Raw genomic sequence first — 20,258 nt, forward strand, 5'->3', positions numbered from 1 at the left:
TCAAATGTAAACACAATGAGTTTATTCTTAATTAAATAATATCTGTCTATCCATAAACTGGCCCTGAAAATGTAAATGTGTGAAAAATGAAAAAGTCTGGTAATCAATCTGAACACAAAAACTAATAACAAAATAACACCTGCAACACTCCATTTGACCAATCATCTGTCACCATTTACACTAGAAACTCCTAAAAATGAACAGACCAAAACTAAGATAAGTAGTCTAACTACTGCTGTCGTTCCTTTTTATCATAAAATATTTATCTGTGTTGTTTTACAAAGCAATGCTCTATGACGATTGCGTCACCAGATGGAAGTAAATGTTATTTCAGATTACACATCTTCAAACACGTAACTAAAAGGTCAAACCAGGCCAACTGGCAAAGCAATTAGTTAAATGCACAAAGGCCGCTAGCAAACATGTTTTCAAAACAATGCCCGATATTCAATTCATTGCTTCAGATTCTGCACCGGTCACATCGATAACCTTACTGACAGCCGTCATTAGATATGGCGCAAACAGCCAGCGCATATATTTCAGCGCAAACAGCCAGCCCGCTGCAGCGCGTATTTCAGTGCAAACAACCAACTCGCTGCAACGCACATTTCAGTGCAAACGGCCAGCTCTCTGCAGCGTATGTTTCGGTGCAAACAAGCAACACTCTGCAGCGCATGTTTTAGTGAGTAGCTGACGCTGGAAAAGCTGTTTTGAACCAAGCGACCGCGATGCATTCTGGGATAGGGGTCCGCTTGTGCGCTGCGAGCCCTTTCCGAAACCAAGATGGCTGAGATCATGTTGTGCGGAACACGGAGTGACACGGTCCACAAATGAAACATAAATCCTTTAAACAGGCGTGCTAGCAACATCTGCGCAGACCGCGTCCGCGACAGTAGCCCCGTATTGCGAAATTGTGTCCCAGACTCAGGGAGGGACGTGCGGTACCCCGACATATACACAGACACGCACAACTGGAGGGAGAAAGTCTCGTATGAATTCCGACGAGAAGCAGGACTGTGAGTGTGCGCCACCACAGGCCGAGTCTAACCCAGCAGAAGGATACGACAGGTCGGTAAGGCGCTCGGGAAAGTGCCGGGGCTCTTGGGGAACGGGCAAGCCAGGAAGAAAAGGATCATCTCCGTGCTGCTGGAACAGCCTGCATAAAATGCCCACGTAATATCTAGCAACTGCTTTTCTTAAAGCTGTTGATCTGCGTGATTTCCAATGCCATGGTTACCAGTTGTTAGCTAGTCTGTCATAGCTAGCTTACTGGCTAGCTAGTACATATTTCCCAGCCTACAGTTAGCCTGCTAGCTAGCCAGCTAATGTTGGCTAGCCCAAGGTTTAGCTAGACCAGGCCTGAAAAGTGTAATTCGTGTGGATTTGGACGTGCAACATGCAGTGAGGGTACCGGTCGTTGTGGTCTTAAAATAGTCCAAAACAGTCGAAGTTCATACTATCAAAATCCATAACAAAAATAGTTAGTTAGCTTGTTGGCTAGTTAGCTAACTAGCTAGCTAACTAACATGCACTGTCATTATCCCATACGGCCCGTCTGTCAGTGTCAACACGTAGCAAGCTTGCTAGCTTGCGTTACCAATCACCCTCCCGTTTTAGCTAACTAGCTACTTTGTTGAATAGTTAGCTAGGTGTTGTTTAGAAACGACAGTGTAGGATTTATTGTTATTTTATCTCGTTAGCTAGTTATCAAAATTTTGCTTGCGAAGTGTGATGACACTGGTTTTTGTTAATGAAAGTCAGCCAACGTTAGCTAGCTAGCCTGCTAGCTACAAGGTAGATGGTTTTCATTTGGTTACTTGAGCATGTAGACAGCTACTCAAGGCTTACATTTTAATACAGTGGCGAGTATTATGGTGGTTTGCTGGGTACTAACATTAACTAGTTGGCTTGTGCATTAAATACCGCGGATGGGTTTAGCCTTCTAATAAAAAGCGATTTACCGTCTAATTTTAAATACTTTGGCTTCATGCCTTCCGAAGCATATTTAAAGCAGGAGCTAGTTGTGCATGATTTGAACATGTGTACTTTCTAGCTAGTTTGACTATATCCCGGCTGCATCCGTCTTTTAGTGGTAGGGCAGAAGCAGTAGTAGTTTTATCTTGAATGTCTTTTATTGACGTCTGCGTCATTAGCAGCCTAAGTTCCGTTAGTTCAGAAATGTTGCGAGTACTGTAAAGTATTGTAAATATTGATCTTACTGGGCCAGAGTTCCGTACCTGTAGCTGATGTGTACTGTCTCCTTAAGAAGTCTGGAGCCGTTTGCTGTGTGTTATTGCATGCGCATAAGTGAAGAGTGCCGTGGAGTAACATCCGTACCTCCCCCTCTTTTACTGCGTCAAAGTAGGATATACAGTGGTCAGAGATATCGGTTGCTGAGGATGTTGCTGTGAATATTTAGTGTCCCCCCACCTAAGCAGGTGGTAGTGCAAGGACAAGGCCAACGAAAGGGGGTTGCAGTGCAGGAAGTACTCCTGTAAGGAAAGGTGTTGTGACTAAAGTCCTGTATACATGTATGAAGCAACTTTAACGACCGCTCTGATCATATGGATCGATCTATTCATTCACACCAGGGACTTTTTTCACGAGTAAGCCAGCTCTGTACTGCTGTGGTGTGTTGTACATTGGGCTGTCAGCCAGCTTTTTCAGGATCATGACCAGGATGTGACAAAACCTTATTTTAGCACGTTGAGGAAACAAAATAGTTGTTGACCAAGTAAACTCGGTAGCTAGTTTGTTGGCTAGCTGGATCGCAATCTAACAAGGTTAAAATCATTCGAGCGTGCTTTCTTGCCATCTAGTTGGACATTTTACATTTATTTCCAGCTAGCGAAATGGGTAGGTAGGTAAATATCAACAAATTGCAGCTGACCAGCTAGGCACAGCAGCCACCTAAGGTAGATAGACATAGATATAAGGTTATATATATATATTTTTTTTTTTAGAGATTTTAAAAAATACTTACTTTCCATGAGAGGAATCTGGAAATCTGAGAGGCACTTTGTAATGCTTCCCAACAAGCTAAACAAAGTATGCAGATGTAAACAAAAGTTTGTAGCTGTCTGGTTGATAAAAGTTCTATTATGTATATGAAATGCATATAAAACCAGTGACACAGTGCTATATTTTAACGAGGGTAACAGCAGTCAGCATCTTGACACATTGACTGGATATTGGGTTTATTTCAGGTTAATTGCGAGCAGTGCAAGTTATGAGCTTGATTCAGATACAGTCAGTTGACACATATTTTTTCTTGTGTCAGTTAAACTTATAAATTAGCCAAGGAGTAAGTATCAGACAGGCAGTCAAAGTTAACTATAACTGGTAACAGTCAACAGTAGTGAACAGTGGTCTGTTGTCAACTTGTGTACTAGTTTTTAGAAGCTACACTAGTGGTGGAAAGAACTCTCTTTTCAGTTCTGTTGTATTCACATGCACTAACTGTCCTGAAAGTGGCACGTGTTTTCTAACACTGCGTTAAACACCTGAGGGAGTGCGCAAAGTACATATAATTGCCACTGTTTATTGCCACATGTGATCAGCAGTGGGGGACATCAAATTGCCCTTAATCGGTTTCTGCTCTGTCATAACAGAGGGTGGGACTGTTGAAAGTGTTACTGCTGGGGGGTTGTGACCTCATGAGATAAGATTGCATATAGATTGGACTGAGAGTGAATGAAAGAATGAAGGGTCTCTTACTTCAAAAACATGGATATTTGGTAATGTTGTGGTTTCAAACCCAGTGAAAGAGCAGAGCAAATTAATGCAAACAACATTACCTGTCGAATTTGCCAGAATTACATCTCATCGAAGGATGGGAATATGACAGTACACTCATATCATGCGGAAAGGGTCAGAAACGGCAGTGACAGAAACCGCCTCAAGATCGCAAACAAGTGGGCCGAAGTTTAACAAAACTTTACGTTTTTGGATTCATTGTCTGACCCAACATCTTTAAAAAAGTGGAGCTCTATAGAGCTGCAGACCAAAACACAACTGCAGATCCTCTTGTTTAATCAAATTTACAAATGTTTGAAATGCTCTGCTCTTCCACGTACTGCTCATCAAAAATTTGCTTATATGGAACAATGAAAACCATGTTATGTGGAGCCACAGCATTCTTTAGGACTGATTACGGTCTTTGCATATTGCTTCAAATGAGTCCTTCACACTAAGCCTCAGTACAGGGATGCCCTAAAGCTGTGTGCTGTTACCTGTCCTGTCTTTCCATTGCATAGACAACTTTGAGTCATAAGGATATTAATTACTATACAGATATCAGAATGCTTGTTAATGGATTTCTGACTAGGTAATAATCAATGATTAATGTATGATAGACATTTTAAAAAATAAAAGAATATATTTTTCTTTTATCTTCTGGCATCACAAGTTAAATTCCAAGGCAATCCTACAAGTTACCAAGTATCCACATTCATGGGGTTAGTGTTTTTTAGACACAAAAATATCAATTCATTGAAATTAATTGCTGAGTAGTGGGCAGTTCTAGTTGATTTTAACACAGCAAACCTGGCTTAATAATGGTAACAGCTCATAGCGGAACAGTGATGTTTACCATCAGACATTTTTAAACTGGTTGAACTTGCATGCTGATAGACCAAAACCAGCCCGACTGACACAATTATATGTCAATAACTGTTCTTTTCCTGGCCATCTTGCTGGTTCTGCAAATGAAAATCTGACTACTTTCTCTGCTTTCCATTGTTTTCAGATCACTAGAGGAGTCTGACATAGAAAACCCTGAAGCAAGCCGAATGTAAGTGCTGTTTGGTCTTGTTCCCCTTCAGTTTTTAACATTTGTGGAGTGTTTATTTATGTTAGACACTTTTTCCTGGCCCACATTAAGGTAATGTATTTTCAGTATCGGTGTCGTGTGTTTCCCCCCAAAGCACATGCCATGTAGTTGATATTAATAACATTTTAATATATGATAGGACATATCAGATATTTTTAGACCTTGATACTCGTGTATGGATAGCCTCTATGGCTATCAAAGAAGCCAGGTTTAACTCTGCTTACATGTCTGACAAGAGCAGTGTCCATATAACTTTGATTAAAATTGCCACAATCCTAGACCTACCCAGGAAACTAAAAGCTATTTTGAGAAGCTAAGCTGAGTGCTAACTTGCTAAGTTGAGTTACACTGGCTTCCAGTTGTAGTCATTTTGGTTGCTTAGTGTGATATCAGGATGGGGTTTTGTGGGAAATTGTTTCTTTTGTGGTATTTGTATTATGCTCAGGGCTTCTTAAGTAGGTGAAGTCACTCTACATATTTGCCTGTCTAGTGTCTTCACAGACACTAGAGACACAATTTACAGATGTGCCTGTACGATATCTGCGCAGACTCTAGAGGGACACTCCACAGGTGTGTCTGCACAAGGTCTGCGTCTGCCAGAGGGACGCTGCAGATGTGTCTGTATGGTATCGTCAGATTCTAATTAGTCTGTGCTGTTGCTGAGTACCAGTCCGCTTATTATGTGGTTCCCACATAAAAATGTATGAGTCTTATCTCAGGAGTCTTTATGACTGAAGTATTTTCCCCTGCAATGCTGCCTTAACAAGGTAACCAGGTCTTTGATTCAAGTATTGCAACAATAAAAATAATCATAATCATCACTGAAAATATAAATGTGATTTGAGCGTTTCATTGCTGCCAAGTTCTTATGTGTAGAATTTGAGCGTTAGAGTGACATTGAAACACATGAAACCCGTGTGCTCATGTTGAAGCCCTGAGAAAGTCATCTCTTCTTGCACCCTTTCCTGGTCCTTTTGGTTTTCCAGCTTGGTTTCACACAGCGTACTGTAAATATTATGAATGCTCGAGTACACTGCAGGGGTGGACTGAGGTCACCTCTAACATGGCTGGAATGGACCTGTAGTCAGGTATACCTGTGGAAAAAAAACTGCTGTTTTGAAGCCAAATAATGGTCTACCTGCTCCTGAACTAATGAGAATTCTGCATTACCTTGTAGCTGAAGAGGTTCTGAACACAGAGCTGTGTATTAGCTGAGGCTTTTCAGCTGCTTGTTGAAGCACTGTGTATTCAGTGGGCATTTTCTGCAGCTTCCACGAGCATTGTTGTGGTTGAGCAATTTCAGCATGCAGAGAGAGCCAGGCAGCCCAGATAGCAGGACTATAAGATGGTGGAAATGGCCTGCCGTAATAGCACTATTATGTGCTGTGGTCAGTTGTAAATTGTGTTAGCAGTTAGAATTTAAATCTTTGAAACAGTCTTATTGTGAAGTCGGCACAGCCCTATTTTTAATGCAGCTCTTAGTTCTCCCTTGTGGATTTTCTCAGAGAGATGTAGTTCCACATTTACAAGCAGGCAGCTATCCATTCGAATTGAAGCCCTGTTCTGCTTCTAGCAGTGCTAAAGTATTTCTAATGGGCTTTTTATTTACAATCTTATGTCATACAGAATGCTTGCTCTGTGTCTTGGACTGAAGCAGTCAGTTATTCATAATTCTGGTGTGCTTTGCTCTGGAACACCTTGTTCTCAAGCTCATGTGCCATCAGTTGTTCTTTCAGATCCTTCTCTCAGATGTTTGTTGGGTCATTTAGCTGTTTTTTTCTTTTCTGACTCCCAGTGAAATCCAAGCTGACACAACTGCGGACCTGGTCACGTGACCTTGTATAGGTCGCATTCTGAGGAAAACAAACCTTGAAGATCCAACTCTTTCATTCTTAAATATAACACTGAAATGAAAAATACGCAGTGCGTCCTCAGATCACAGCAGTACACATGAAGCCAGATTATGCAGTTCTTTTGAACCTAACGTACGTTATTATTGGTTTATGAAATCCTCCTGATTTTTCATTGGATTTTTGTGGGTTGATGCAATTGTCTGGGGATATTTGTTTTCAGAATTTAATTTGCGGAGCTTTTTTTTAATGTGTGAATGATTTCTTAGAGACAGAAAATGCTCTGCATTGGCTGGCAAGGAACACAGTTATTTTGACATGATGAGTGTTCATAGTTCTTAAGGAACCGTCTGCTGACATTTGACATGTTGCCATTGGGATTGCAGTGTGCGTCTCACAGCATGCTATATGCAGGAGAGCAATTGTGAAGCTGAGGTGGTGTTAGTGAGGCTGATGCAGCACCTCACTGGAGCTGCTCCCTGTTGAAGAATGAAACATACTGTATCTTGCAGCAGTGTGGCATAGTGAAAAGGAGCAGAGCTCCTCTGGATAAGAGCGGCTGCTAAATTACAGTAATGTAACATAGTGTAACATCTAATGCATCTGATTTGACTAGTGTTTTAAAAAGGCCGAGACGGAAGAAAAAGTGGAGTTCTGTTCTTTAGTCTCAGCTGATGAGAGTAACAGCAGCGTATTGGATACTGTGCGGCTCAGCGGTTCTGCCCTCTGTACTTGGCTCTGTGCGGTCAGCATTTCAGGCCCAAGTCGTCCCGTGCCTCTCTGGCTCTGACTCCATGGTTCTTTTCCGTGTCAGCCCCAGAGACCTGTGCCGCCGTCTCGTGGCCACCTCGTCTGAGGGTCGAGTTTGCAGTAGGAAGCTGTCCCTGTGACGCCGGCCTAAGGGCAGGACGTTGCTCGGTTCCGCGCCACTGACTCCGCCTCATTGATTTCCGCTCACAGTGAGAGGGGATCGTTTCAAACCATGATGCGCGTCAATACCAGATCAATGCTTTTTTCATGCGTAAGGACTGGAGATTGGAAGCCTGAGTGCTGATGTCATGGGGAGCTAACTCTCTGAGGCCTGCTGAGCTTCCCATTTGTGCTCAACACTTTCATTCCAGATAAGCACTGACAGAGATTGAATACCTAGACATTGCTTATTCACAGATGTTTTTCTCATCTTAGTTTTAGCCTTTTGTTGTTGGGACAGAATGAATAATAAATACAATTCTCTGCATAAAAATCTGGCTTGCACCTCTCATTGTCAGAGCATATTTTTCCCAAGTTAATAGTGTAGCCCTACTCTCAGAGTTCAGATTGGTTTGGATATGCGAATATGTGCAGTACGTATCTGTATCTGAAACCACGAATATCGTTTTTCATCTTTATGAGTCAGTAAAATTTCGGTTATTTTATTGCACCAGTCTGCATCGCTAGAATATGTAGCACCAGTAATGGTGCTGCTCCTGGTTTTTCAAGGTATGGAATGCTTTAGTGGTATTTTTACCGCTTATTTTTATATGGGTAATGGCTAGATGTATGCAGTGCCTTTGTTTGAGCAGTGTACTGTGCTGTTCAGCACTTGTTAAGTGCTGGGGGCTCTTGCTGCAGGTGTGTCATTTTCTACAGCCTGTCCTGAGAGGGAACTAATGGGTGATGAGTGATGTGATGGAGAGGCTGGATAGATCAGCGAGTGGCCTTTGTAATTAATATCCGGGCCAGTTTTGTCACCCTGGGTTAAGCACCCTCACAGGTCCCCCCTGCATTGATTTCTGCATTGATTTCTGTGGAAGACTCTCACGTGTTTTGCATAAGTATGTATGTATATGGGAACTTCAGACTGCCATTTTCTCACATCCCTCGGGCCTGACCTGTGAAATAGGTCTGACAGGAGTGTTTTAGACCTGCTTAACACTTTTCACACATTGCAGCTCTTTTACAGATCTACAAAATATTGTGGAATGCTTGTTTTTTAAATATTCTTAAAAAACTGTCTTAAATTAGCCATGTTTGAAAAGGATGGCAAATCTCTGTCTGCAGCTTTGGGTTCACCAAGTACTGTAACTTATATAATATAAAAAATGCTTGTTTTGCAAGCTCACATTAAAAAAAAGTAACAGACTAGGTTCATTGTGTGTTAAATCTATACAGCTTGCACTAGCATTGGGACTGACCAATGGGAGGTCAGGACTGACCCGTGTCTCTGTATGTGTTGCAGGAAGCGAGCCGCTGCTAAGCATTTGATAGAACGCTACTACCACCAGTTAACAGAGGGCTGCGGAAATGAGGCCTGCACCAACGAGTTCTGCGCCTCCTGCCCCGGCTTCTGCCGCATGGACAACAATGCAGCCGCCGTGAAGGCCCTGGAGCTGTACAAGATCAACGCCAAGCTCTGCGACCCCCACCCTTCCAAGAAGGGGACCAGCTCCGCCTACCTGGAGAACAGTGCCAAAGGGCATCACCAGAACTCCGCCTGCAGCGACAGGAGGCTGGACCGCCGGGAGCTGCAGGCCGTGAGGGACGACTTCAGAGGTGAGCCTCCCTTCTCCTCTCCCTTCCCAGATTTCCTGGGCACTACTGACATCAACTGGGACACTCTTAAAAAGTGAAATGCTTATTTGCTGGGTGTAGCCCAGAGAAGAACAAGGAGGGGCTTGTCAAGCAGCAACCTTGAGGTGCCTCTCAACAGAACAACAACCAGGGAGTCAGAACCAGGGGCAAGAAGTAGAAGTGGAGACATAAGAGTCAGAAATGCTGAGAATGTATCAGTAAAACAGTATAATTCAGAGGCTCCTTGGTTTACCCTTTTGGTATCTGAAAAACAGGCCCTGGAATCATACACTGATTTAACACTCTCCTAGCATGAAGTACAGATGCTAGCTGTCCATCTGCAGGAAGAGATAGAAGAGCTTTTCTAATGAAAGAAACTATTTCAAACAAAGGTTATGCATGCCTTCTTTATTTTGACCTCTAAACTGACTTTTGCACATCAGTTCAGTATCAGTGTGTAATGTTTCACATCTCCTACGTGATGATGTTGAGGGTTTTAAAATCTAATCTGCGCGAGTGTGATCACTGTGTCTCTGAGGTGGTCAGCAGAAGGGTTGTATGTTTGACGATTTCAGAAGGTAAACTTATGCAAGTCAGAAGGAGCTTGCGATATGGGCGGAGCTATGAGTGTCATGTGATCCATGAAGCATATATGCTTCAAACCCCCTTTCTTTCCTTAGATATTTACTGAGGCAATTACCTAGCCAAAGCGTACAACAGTAGCAACCTTCCACTTATGAGCCGTGCATCTTACCACTACACTGCGTTGCTGCTGCTTACTCAATACTTTTTCCTCCCCACCTCTCTCAGATGTGAATTACCTGACAGAGGAGAAGGTGTATGAGATCCTGGACATGTGCGCGGCGAAGGAGGATTACTCTCCCCTGATCCGCGTCATCGGCCGGGTCTTCTCCAGCTCCGAGGGCCTGGTGCAGAGCTTCCGCAGGGCCAAGCAGCACACCAAGGAGGAGCTCAAGTCCCTGCAGGAGAAGGATGAGGACAAGGACGAGGACGAGAAGGAGAAGGCCGCCTGCTCCGCCACCGCCATGGAGGACGACTCGGAGGCGTCCTCCTCGCAGGGCGACAACAACGTCCAAAAGCTGGGCCCCGACGAGGTGTCGGTGGACATCGAGGCGGTCAGGAGGGTCTACGACAAGCTGCTGGCCAATGAGAAGGTGGAGGCGGCCTTCCTCAACGCGCTGGTGTACCTGTCGCCCAACGTGGAGTGCGACCTGACGTACCACAACGTGTACTCCCGGGACCCCAACTATCTGAACTTGTTCATCATCGTGATGGAGAACAGCAACCTCCACAGCCCCGAGTACCTGGAGATCGCCCTGCCACTCTTCTGCAAGGCCATGAGCAAGCTGCCCCTGCCGGCGTTGGCCAAGCTGGCGCGGCTCTGGTCCCAGTACAGCGCCGAGCAGATCCGCCGCATGACCGAGACCTTCCAGCAGCTCATCACCTACAAGGTGATCAGCAACGAGTTCAACAGCCGCAACCTGGTCAACGACGACGACGCCGTGGTGGCGGCCACCAAGTGCTTGAAAGTGGTCTACTATGCAAACGTCCTGGGCGGGGACCTGGACACGGAGCACAATGAGGAGGAGGACGAGGAGCCCGTCCCGGAGTCCAGCGAGCTGACGCTGCAGGAGCTGCTGGGGGAGGAGCGCCGGAACAAGAAGGGGCCCCGCGTCGACCCCCTGGAGACGGAGCTGGGCATCAAGACCACCGACTGCCGGCGGCCGCTCATCCCCTTCGAGGAGTTCGTCAACGAGCCGCTCAACGACGTGCTGGAGATGGACAAGGACTACACCTTCTTCAAGGTGGAGACGGAGAACAAGTTCTCCTTCATGACCTGCCCCTTCATCCTCAACGCCGTCACCAAGAACCTGGGCCTCTACTACGACAACCGGATCCGGATGTACAGCGAGAGGCGCATCACCGTGCTCTACAGCCTGGTGCAGGGCCAGCAGCTCAACCCCTACCTGCGGCTGAAGGTGCGCAGAGACCACATCATCGACGACGCACTGGTCAGGGTAAGTCACACCAGCTGCCGCTGCCACCCAAAAGCAGTGACCTCACATTACTGTCACTGTCATTTTACCGCAATGGCTTTATTGCAATGCTGGTCATTTTGACTTGAATTTACTACATGACAAATTTGGGTATCAAGACTGTTGATCTGTGCATAGTGTTGTGTAGTATGGATAATGCAACATATATTAAAGTTTACAGGACTTTTCTTGAATATAAAGAAGGATATGTTGTAAATAATGCTATTTAATTGATTATTTTGCATTTTTTTGTGGAAGAGAGCTACTGTACAGGTTAATTGAGATTATTAACCTTAGTCATACTTCTTTGAAACCCCTGTTTAAAGCTTTATTAGAAGTGTAATAGACCATTGTGAGCACGGTACTAGCGCTTCAGAAAGTATTTAGGTGCTAAATGTTTTACAGCGGCAGACATTCTCAGATATTTTTATGTAATATTCCCATTCATAAATTACTGCCGCTCTTTATAAAAGCTATAATCATTTGTAAATAAATGCTTTACAATGGTAATGCTGTGCTCATGGTGGTGCAATTTATGCTTTGTGTCCCTGGAGATGGGCTGTAATATGAGACCCTGAGTTTTGTATTGTAGACCATGTTTTTGACTCTCTCCACTGCCCGTGTTCTATTCTTTCAAAACTATCATAGCATGCTGGTATTGTTTTATGTTTATTGTTTTGTTTTATGTTTTATGTTCTATCTTTTAGGTCAGTACCAGAAAAAAAAACTTTGATTAAAGTTGATAACTGGGTTCACCTTCTCAGAATTAAAATCTCAGCTATCTAAGTTCTTCCTTGTGTTGACAGCATTGTCTCTGACAGTGTCTGTTGTCCTCTGCTGTGGCTGTGTAGAATTCTCAGGACATAACGAACCAAAGCATTTTTGTGTGTGAAGCGGCTGGGTTGTTGACGTCCCACAGAACTTCCGTGTGATGATTGTCATCAGAGCAACGCTTCAGAAGAAGGATTGCACAGAACTTCAGGCAGCCTTTCTCTGAAGTTCTTTTCTTTGTTCCCTCTTTGAGTTACTCATAAAGAAAGTCATGTTTTATGCTGCTTGGCTGTGCTGACGAAGGTGACTGGGAAAGCCAGTGGCCTTACTGTGAGTCGGTCGGCCTGTGCGGTGTTGATGAAGTGCACCAGGCCTAACGGACATTGTGCTTCTTGTGCTGCAGCTGGAGATGATAGCCATGGAGAATCCTGCAGACTTGAAGAAGCAGCTGTATGTGGAGTTCGAGGGAGAGCAAGGAGTGGATGAAGGAGGAGTTTCCAAAGAGTTCTTTCAGCTTGTAGTAGAAGAGATCTTCAACCCTGATATTGGTGAGAAATACTACAGGACAACCTGGGGCCCAGGAGTTTTTTTTATTTCGTGGAAATGGCAGCACTGGGGGAATTTTAATGCCATTAGATCATTATTTAATGCGATTAATGTGATCCCCCACTTGACCCCCCACGGTCTACCCATATGTAGAAAAATGTTTGGAGTGAGTGAAACCCTGGTGCTTTTACATACTTGCATCTTGGCCCTTTATTACAGTATTTATATGTTTGCATTGTGTGATGTTAATGCCTCTTGTTTGTTACTGTTGTTGTTTATTTCCTTCCTTTGTTGTATTTGTCCCCCTTTTTCCACCTCTTTGTTTGATTGGCCAGTTGCGCATTACACTGGTCTCACCCTGACATTGTCCGCACATACCCAGGAGTGCGGGGGCATAGCAGTTGCAGTCCTCCTACACCCATGTGCACTAACCATGACTACTTTTCACACTACAAGTCCCACAGTGCATCAGGAGAGTAAAAACAGATTAGAGTATGGAGCACCTCCAATGACTCATACAGTAGGTGGCAAAAAGAGTCACAGGTTGCTGAGAGTGGCATGACAGGGGAAGGTTGGCTGATGAAGCCCACCCTACCCCAGAGGAATGAAGTCACTGCTGTTCAGATCACTGTTGGGGAATAGCACAGGCTTCTGCATGACAGGGGAGGCTTGGCTGATGAAGCCCACCCTACCCCAGAGGAATGAAGTCACCGCTGTTCAGATCACTGTTGGGGAATAGCACAGGCCACTGCTGGCGCTCAGAATGAGGGCTTTAGCCAACTAAGGCACTCTTGCCCTTTGTTGGTTGTATTTCTAAGTTAGTGTACATATCAGTGACTTCTTTACTGCGATTTTACGTTGTTTTTTATTCTTTTTTTTGTAACAGATTTTTAATATTACCCCTTTTGCAAATGAACCTTTAGTGTCAGCACAGAGAATAGACACCATGTTTTTTTGACAAAGCTCTCAGCTTCTGGCAGTTTTACAAGTGGGAACTTTGGTAATACATAATTACACTTGTTTGTACTGTGAATTTTTTCTAGCTTTGTAGCTAAAATTACAGTAAAGGTTACATCCAATTTATTCATTTTACAACTTTGTAAGCACATTTTAAGGAAGTTATCCTTAGGATCTACATTCTTGCAAGAAGCGCCTTTTATCTTTTGTTCTAGGTAGCTGTTATTTCTGTAAACCTTCATGGGTTTCTGGCCCCTGTGTGTCCTCTTTAGGTATGTTCACGTACGATGAAACCACAAAGCTTTTCTGGTTCAACCCGTCGTCGTTCGAGACGGAGGGTCAGTTCACTCTGATCGGCATCGTCCTGGGTCTCGCCATTTACAACAACTGCATCCTGGACGTGCACTTCCCCATGGTGGTCTACCGGAAACTAATGGGCAAGAAAGGAACGTTCCGCGACCTTGCAGATTCCCATCCGGTATGTCTTTGCTCTCCTAACCCCTTCGCACATACGGTCGCACTGGTGTGATCAGAACACTAGATTGGAAAATTCTAGCTAACGTTAGCTTTGAGGAAACGGTGATTTAACGTTACAAAGTATAGAAAATGCACCGGTCAAAACTATGAGAAGCTTAATAATGCTAATGAAAACATAACGAACCATGTAATGTAACACACGCGCTACATAGCATGAAATAACTCGCGTATGAAAAGGTTAAATTCCCATCCATAAGGGGGGTAATATGAACAGCTCTGGAATGTACAGCACATTTTTTTATTTGATCTCATCCCCCAGATGCAGGCTTTCATGTACAGTTAACCACATCCCATCTGGTACCATAGATCAATGGTATCCGTTCCCCAAAAATCACCAGTCCTGTATCTTGAGGGGCTGCTAGGTTGGTGCGTAGAGGCCTTTAAATAGCTTTGGTGCAGCATACCGTATAGGCAGTGTGAAGTGTGGAAGATTAACAGCGTCAGAGGGAGATGGCATCACGGTGTCTCCCTCGTTATCATAGCTCTGCAGGAACACAGCGGCCTGCTGCTGTATTCCAGCCGCACCTGATACAGGCTGCCAGCTTTGCAGCTGCACCCGCACCAAGCCAGGAGACACGCCCCACATCTGCACTCTGTTCCATATTAATACTGCTGTTTCATACTTTCTCAAATGCCAGTCAGATTTTCTGTTTTGCTAGCTTTCTTTTTTCATTTAAAGTGTGCATCTTAAAAAAATATAGTTGAAGAGAAAAGCTTGTAAGTAAACGTGGGGCAGGGTAACTAGGTGCTGAATGTATGTAATTCTGGTGTTCTGATTGATGAAAAGGATGTTCAAATGTTAATATTGGTATATTAGCCCTTTCAGCTGTAGGTGTTGAGAATATTGGTATGTTAGCCTGTTCAGTTATAGGTGCTGATAATATTACCACATTAGCCCATTCATCTGTAGGTGCTTTTAATATTAGAATATTAGTTCCTTCATTCATAGCTGCATAGTTACATTTTGTCATTTAGCATACGCCCTTTTTCAGAGCGATTACCGATGTGCAAATACAAATATTAGCAATTTAGCCCATTCAGCCATAATTGCTGGTAATATTGGCATGTTGGCCCATTCGGCCATATTTGCTGGTAATATTGGCATGTTGGCTCATTCAGCCATATTTGCTGGTAATGTGATGTTAGTAGTTCACGGCTGGTGTCTCTGCAGGTTCTGTACCAGAGCCTTAAGGAGCTGCTGGAGTACGAGGGCAGTGTGGAGGAGGACATGATGATCACCTTCCAGATATCACACACCGACCTCTTCGGAAACCCGCTCATGTATGACCTCAAGGAGAACGGAGACAAAATACCCGTCACCAACGAGAACAGAAAGGTGAGCGACCTTTGACCCTTGACCCTCTGCAGAGCTAACCGGAAAACGTGACGGAGCCCAGAACAGGAGGCCAATTCGTATACACAGATCCATTTGAACGTTGCATGTTTCATTCTGCATTTTTCAGTCCTCCGCACTGCTTGCCTTCTGATCATTACAACATCATTTGCCTCAGTGCAGACACACTCATGCTGACAAATTGAATGCTTAATGGTGAAGACATTATGGATGAAGTGCCAGGCGATCGGTCCGTGATCAGCGCCACTAGTTTACATTTGTTAGGCATTTGACTCCCACAGATCTGATGGAGGTATCGCTTTTCTGAATGAAAGTTCAGTGGAATGGTCTGTAGTCACCCTTCGCCTCAGGAGCTGCAGTACTGTGGGCCCTAGTTTGTGGGGGTACGGACTCCTGCAGCAGGAGCTCTTTAACCAACACTGCGTGGTGGTTAAAGCCCTCGCTCAGAGGTTTCTTTCCTCTCTCTTCGGGGAGACTGAATTGTGTCACGTCTCTGTTGTTGGCAGGAGTTTGTGGCCCAGTACGCCGAGTACATGCTGAACAGAAGCGTGGAGAAGCAGTTCAAGGCGTTCAGGAGAGGCTTCCACATGGTGACCAACGAGTCGCCTCTGAAATATTTATTCCGCCCCGAGGAAATCGAGCTGCTTATCTGCGGAAGTAGGGTAAGGCAGCCAAACGCTCCGCTCTTCAGCTCCACATGAGGTCTTCCTCACCCCCCCCAACGCTTAAACTTTCCCCTGTGCTTTGCTTCGAACCCAGAACCTAGACTTCCAAGCGCTTGAAGAAACGACAGAATACGATGGAGGCTACAACAGAGACTCCCGCATCATCAAGTAAGGAGATGTTTTGCGTTCTTGTCCCGGTGAATGTCTTGTGCAAAAAAAAATGTCTCAGAAATGCTCAAAACATTCCCTTGTAGTATCTCACCAGACATTATGCTGTCTTGCCAAATTGTTTACAGAAATGCTTTGTCGTCAGAGGAGTTCTTTTGACACGCTAGTCAACTGCCAGGCATCACTGGATGCGATATGTATCACTGAATACACCTACACGAGTTCCAGGGTGCTTAATTGGGCGTGTAGAGGGCTGCATCATCCCGTGCCATCCCTGGCAGTGTGTCATATGTCGCAATTTGCAGTGCCGTCGTCAAGCGCATCAGCCTCTCAGTCCTCTGGCGTGCTCCTTCTCTCAGCTGCAAGCGGCTCGGCCGATTTGTTTAAAGACTCAGGGGAGGAAACATAAGCAGACTGGACAGGTGAGGAGCCCAGAGGGGAAATGCCGTTTAAATGATGGGGAACTGATGTCCGTGTCTCTGCAGGGACTTCTGGGAAACGGTGCACTCATTTGGGGAGGAGCAGAAGAGGCTATTCCTGCAGTTCACCACAGGCACAGACAGGGCTCCTGTAGGAGGGCTGGGCAAGCTGAAGATGATCATCGCCAAGAACGGTCCCGACACAGACAGGTGACGCACCTGGCGGGCAATGGGCCTGGGACTAGGGCTGAATTAGAAACGGTGGAAGTGACTTTGCTTTAAATGCACCAGTACAAACCCCACTGCTGTTATTTACTCTGGATATGGATGTCTGCCAAACAAATAATGGGACATGGGTTTGAACCTGGATGGCTTTCTAAACTACTCAGGTCTGGACATGGTGGAAAATGAAAAGATTAGGCATTCTCTGGCATTATTTATTTGCTTAGCAGACAGCATTATCCAGGGTAAATACTTTTTCATCATGCTTCATTTTGGAACAGTTCAGTTGGAATAGTTCAGGTTGAATATTTTGCTCAAGGGTGCAATGGCAGTGCCCCGCCTGAGATTTGAACTTACATCCCTCCGATTACAATGGTGTTCTGTAGTCCTGGTCCATGGGATCTGCTGTGTATGATGGTTTTCATTCCAGCTGAGATCTGAGTTTATTAGTTTTGATTGAGCTACTGATCTCTATTTGATTTTATTTGAATATCTGCTGTCAGCTCTCTGTTACAGATATGAGTTGCTGGTAATATATTAGCGCAAACATAGAGTAGACATGTGAGATATTCTTGGAGATTCATTCTATTCATTCCTTAAGTGAATAATTAGTACAAACAGGTATTCACCTTGACAAATTAGGTGTTCAATGGGGCCTAGACCAACAAATTAAACAATTAATTCTATTTAATTAGGACAGCTGTACAAAATGTGTTGAAGGGGTATACCCTCACAAAAATACTTTGAACAGGCTTCCTTTTTATTTTGTACAAACACGTGTGTAACAGCATTTTTCTTTCACCAACAATTTCTATAAGACTAAACATGGGGGTATGAATAAACTTACATATTTATTCCAGTAAAGGGCAGTGTTCAGGTAGCAGCTCAGACCAACAGACAAACCTGAGAGCTCAGCTGGCGTAAGGACTAATATACACAGTGGGTCCCCAGAAAAACCACTGGAAAGAGACTAGGTTACAAGTCCTGCATCACCACTGCGGACTGTTTTGAACTATAGCAGGGAATGGGCCAAGGGTGACGGGGGGCTTGCGGGAGGATCAGAAGGGGTGTATGTTCACGCCTCTTGTTTGAAGCGTAGGCTGCACCAGCGCTCTGCGAACAGCGTCTGAGACAGACGTACCCTCACTCTCGCCCCCTTCCAGGCTGCCCACGTCCCACACCTGCTTCAACGTCCTGCTGCTCCCGGAGTACTGCAGCAAGGAGAAGCTGAGGGAGCGGCTGCTGAAGGCCATCACCTACGCCAAGGGCTTCGGCATGCTGTGAGCCGCGGGGCGCCCGCAGACCACCTGGCCACCGGCGCCACGCGCTGTCCCTCTCGGAGAAAGAAACGTACTACCACAAAAACAAAAATGCCGGGGGGCCGTGCGGGAGAGAGCTGCAGCGGACGCGCGCCTGCGCCCGGACCGCCACCCCGGGGGCTGCGAGGGCCGGACGAGCAGAGGAACCACCAGTGATCAAGCTCTCCTTTATTTTTTTTGTTGTTTTTTTTTTTTTTTTGTTTTCTCCCCCATGTTGTTGTGTGAATGTGTGACATGTCCCTTGTATGTACAGAGAGAGTTTTTTTCTTTGCTATTTATTTTAAGGGTAAAAGAGCAGTTCTTTTGTCTGACTGGACTTGTTTTGTTTTTTTTTTTTTGTTAGTTTTTTTTCGGAGGGGAGGGAGGGTTGGAATATTTAAGATTTGTACGGAAAAAAGAACATTTAACCGTGGATTAATTGCCATTTGTAAGAAAAAGACTTTTGGGGAAAAAGTCATCTTTTAGTCTTCATCTCGGTTGGGTTGAGGTTTTTTTAACCTCACCACCACCCTCCTCCACTACCCCCCCCCCCTTCCCCCTGACCCGTTAGTCTGAGGACTGGGCGTGTCCTTGACTCTGGGCCAGTCCTCGGTCCAGTAACCACTGCTGCTGTGGTCCAGCGGTCCTCCCACCACTGGTCCTCCATCCAATCAGCAGCGTCGGAGGGGGCACCTCGGAACATTCAGAAACCACAGCCTTGAGAATGTGACTCTGTGAGAGAAGCACAAAGAGATGCTCCCAAAACTCATGCCATTGTCCTGTGTCCTGCTCATTAGTCTAGTACTTGTAACCGCAAAAAAAGTGTACTGATTCCATGGCCACATGTGTGCAAAAAGGTTAGTAACTTCTGTGAAAAGTTACATTCCCCTCCCCCCTCAAAAATGTATTTTCAAGGAAACCGGAGCCGCAGAGTAGAGAGTTTGCTGTTTGATCGTGGAGCGTGTGAAAGTGCACTTACAAATATATTCAGAATGTCAGAAAATTGTATCGACTGCCTGTTACCATGACGTTTTTTTTTTTTTTTTTTAAGCTTTGATCAGAAGTCTTCCCAGTAGGCACATGTCCTCTAGCAGTGTTTTCTGAAGTTCGGGACGGTCACTGTCAGGATACTGGTTCACTTTGAGTCCAGGGAGCCGTTTTTACTCTGTAACTTCATCGTTTGTAATGCCATTTGGCAATTTGTGCTGCTAAGTTTGGCCAGTGTCCTGCATATTGCTTTAGAACCACAGCATTCAGTGTTTAAAAAAAAAAGAAAAAAAAATTACTGATCCTACAAAGCGTTGGTCTTTCCTGATTTTGCATTGCTCTGCCCCCCCCCCCCCCCCCCCCCCCCCCCCCTGCCATCTCCACACCTCAAAGACAAATCATTCATTCAGGCTTCTCAGTGCAGAATTTGTACAGATTTTTTTTGGTCTTTTTTATCTTAAATTCAAAAACACTGAACACTTGAAAGCCAAATGGTACAATGCCATCTTCAGTTCTACAGTGAAATGGTATTGTTTTAATATTTCAGTAGCAAGTTATTCCCTACACAGTAACCCTGACCTAGATACTGTACAGTGTGAGTTGACAGGAAGGCTGCTGAACAACTCGTATCATGCCGCTGTACAGATGTGCTGAGCGCACACATTCAGAAAGGACCCCCAGGTCACATAGCGTGGGAAAAGAAAAGAAAAAGGAAAAAAAAAACGTCAGCGTGCTCTCATCCAGCCGTTTGCATTTGTGTTGATTCGTCTGGTTTTTGTGTCATTTTAATTTCATGTTCCTGTGGTTTGTACTACTGCCAATGGCCCTCCCCAGGAAGGCACCACGGCTCTAAAAGCCGGTGAAGCAAAAATGTGACGTTTAAATAGATGTGAGAAGGGAAGCAGCTCGTTGCTCGTAGGTTTATTTGGGGAAAAAAAAAATTAAGTCATTGAACAAAACGGCAAAAAAAAAAAAAAAACACGTGGTGTGTAAACATGATGCTAAATAAAAGTGACTGCATTTTTTCATCATGTCCTTCGGGATGA

At 44.7% G+C, this 20,258-nt stretch overlaps 1 protein-coding gene across 2 annotated transcripts; it reads left to right on the plus strand.

The window, feature by feature from the left end:
- The first annotated feature begins 751 nt into the window (after positions 1–751).
- ube3a (ubiquitin protein ligase E3A) lies at positions 752–18,451 on the plus strand. 2 transcript variants are annotated; one of them, XM_036545704.1, is made up of 11 exons: positions 752–1,068; positions 4,748–4,792; positions 8,900–9,213; positions 10,042–11,270; positions 12,463–12,607; positions 13,835–14,040; positions 15,271–15,435; positions 15,960–16,115; positions 16,213–16,286; positions 16,772–16,915; positions 18,091–18,451. In XM_036545704.1, the coding sequence occupies exons 1-11, from the start codon at positions 992–994 to the stop codon at positions 18,209–18,211; spliced, it is 2,676 nt and encodes an 891-aa protein (XP_036401597.1). In that variant the 5' UTR covers positions 752–991; the 3' UTR covers positions 18,212–18,451. The 2 variants fall into 2 exon arrangements, with proteins under 2 accessions (XP_036401597.1, XP_036401598.1); XM_036545705.1 differs by having other exon boundaries at positions 1,003–1,072.
- The last annotated feature ends 1,807 nt before the right edge of the window (positions 18,452–20,258 follow it).

Source organism: Megalops cyprinoides, chromosome 14, assembly GCF_013368585.1.
Source record: "Megalops cyprinoides isolate fMegCyp1 chromosome 14, fMegCyp1.pri, whole genome shotgun sequence".
Classification (NCBI taxonomy): Eukaryota; Metazoa; Chordata; class Actinopteri; order Elopiformes; family Megalopidae; genus Megalops; species Megalops cyprinoides.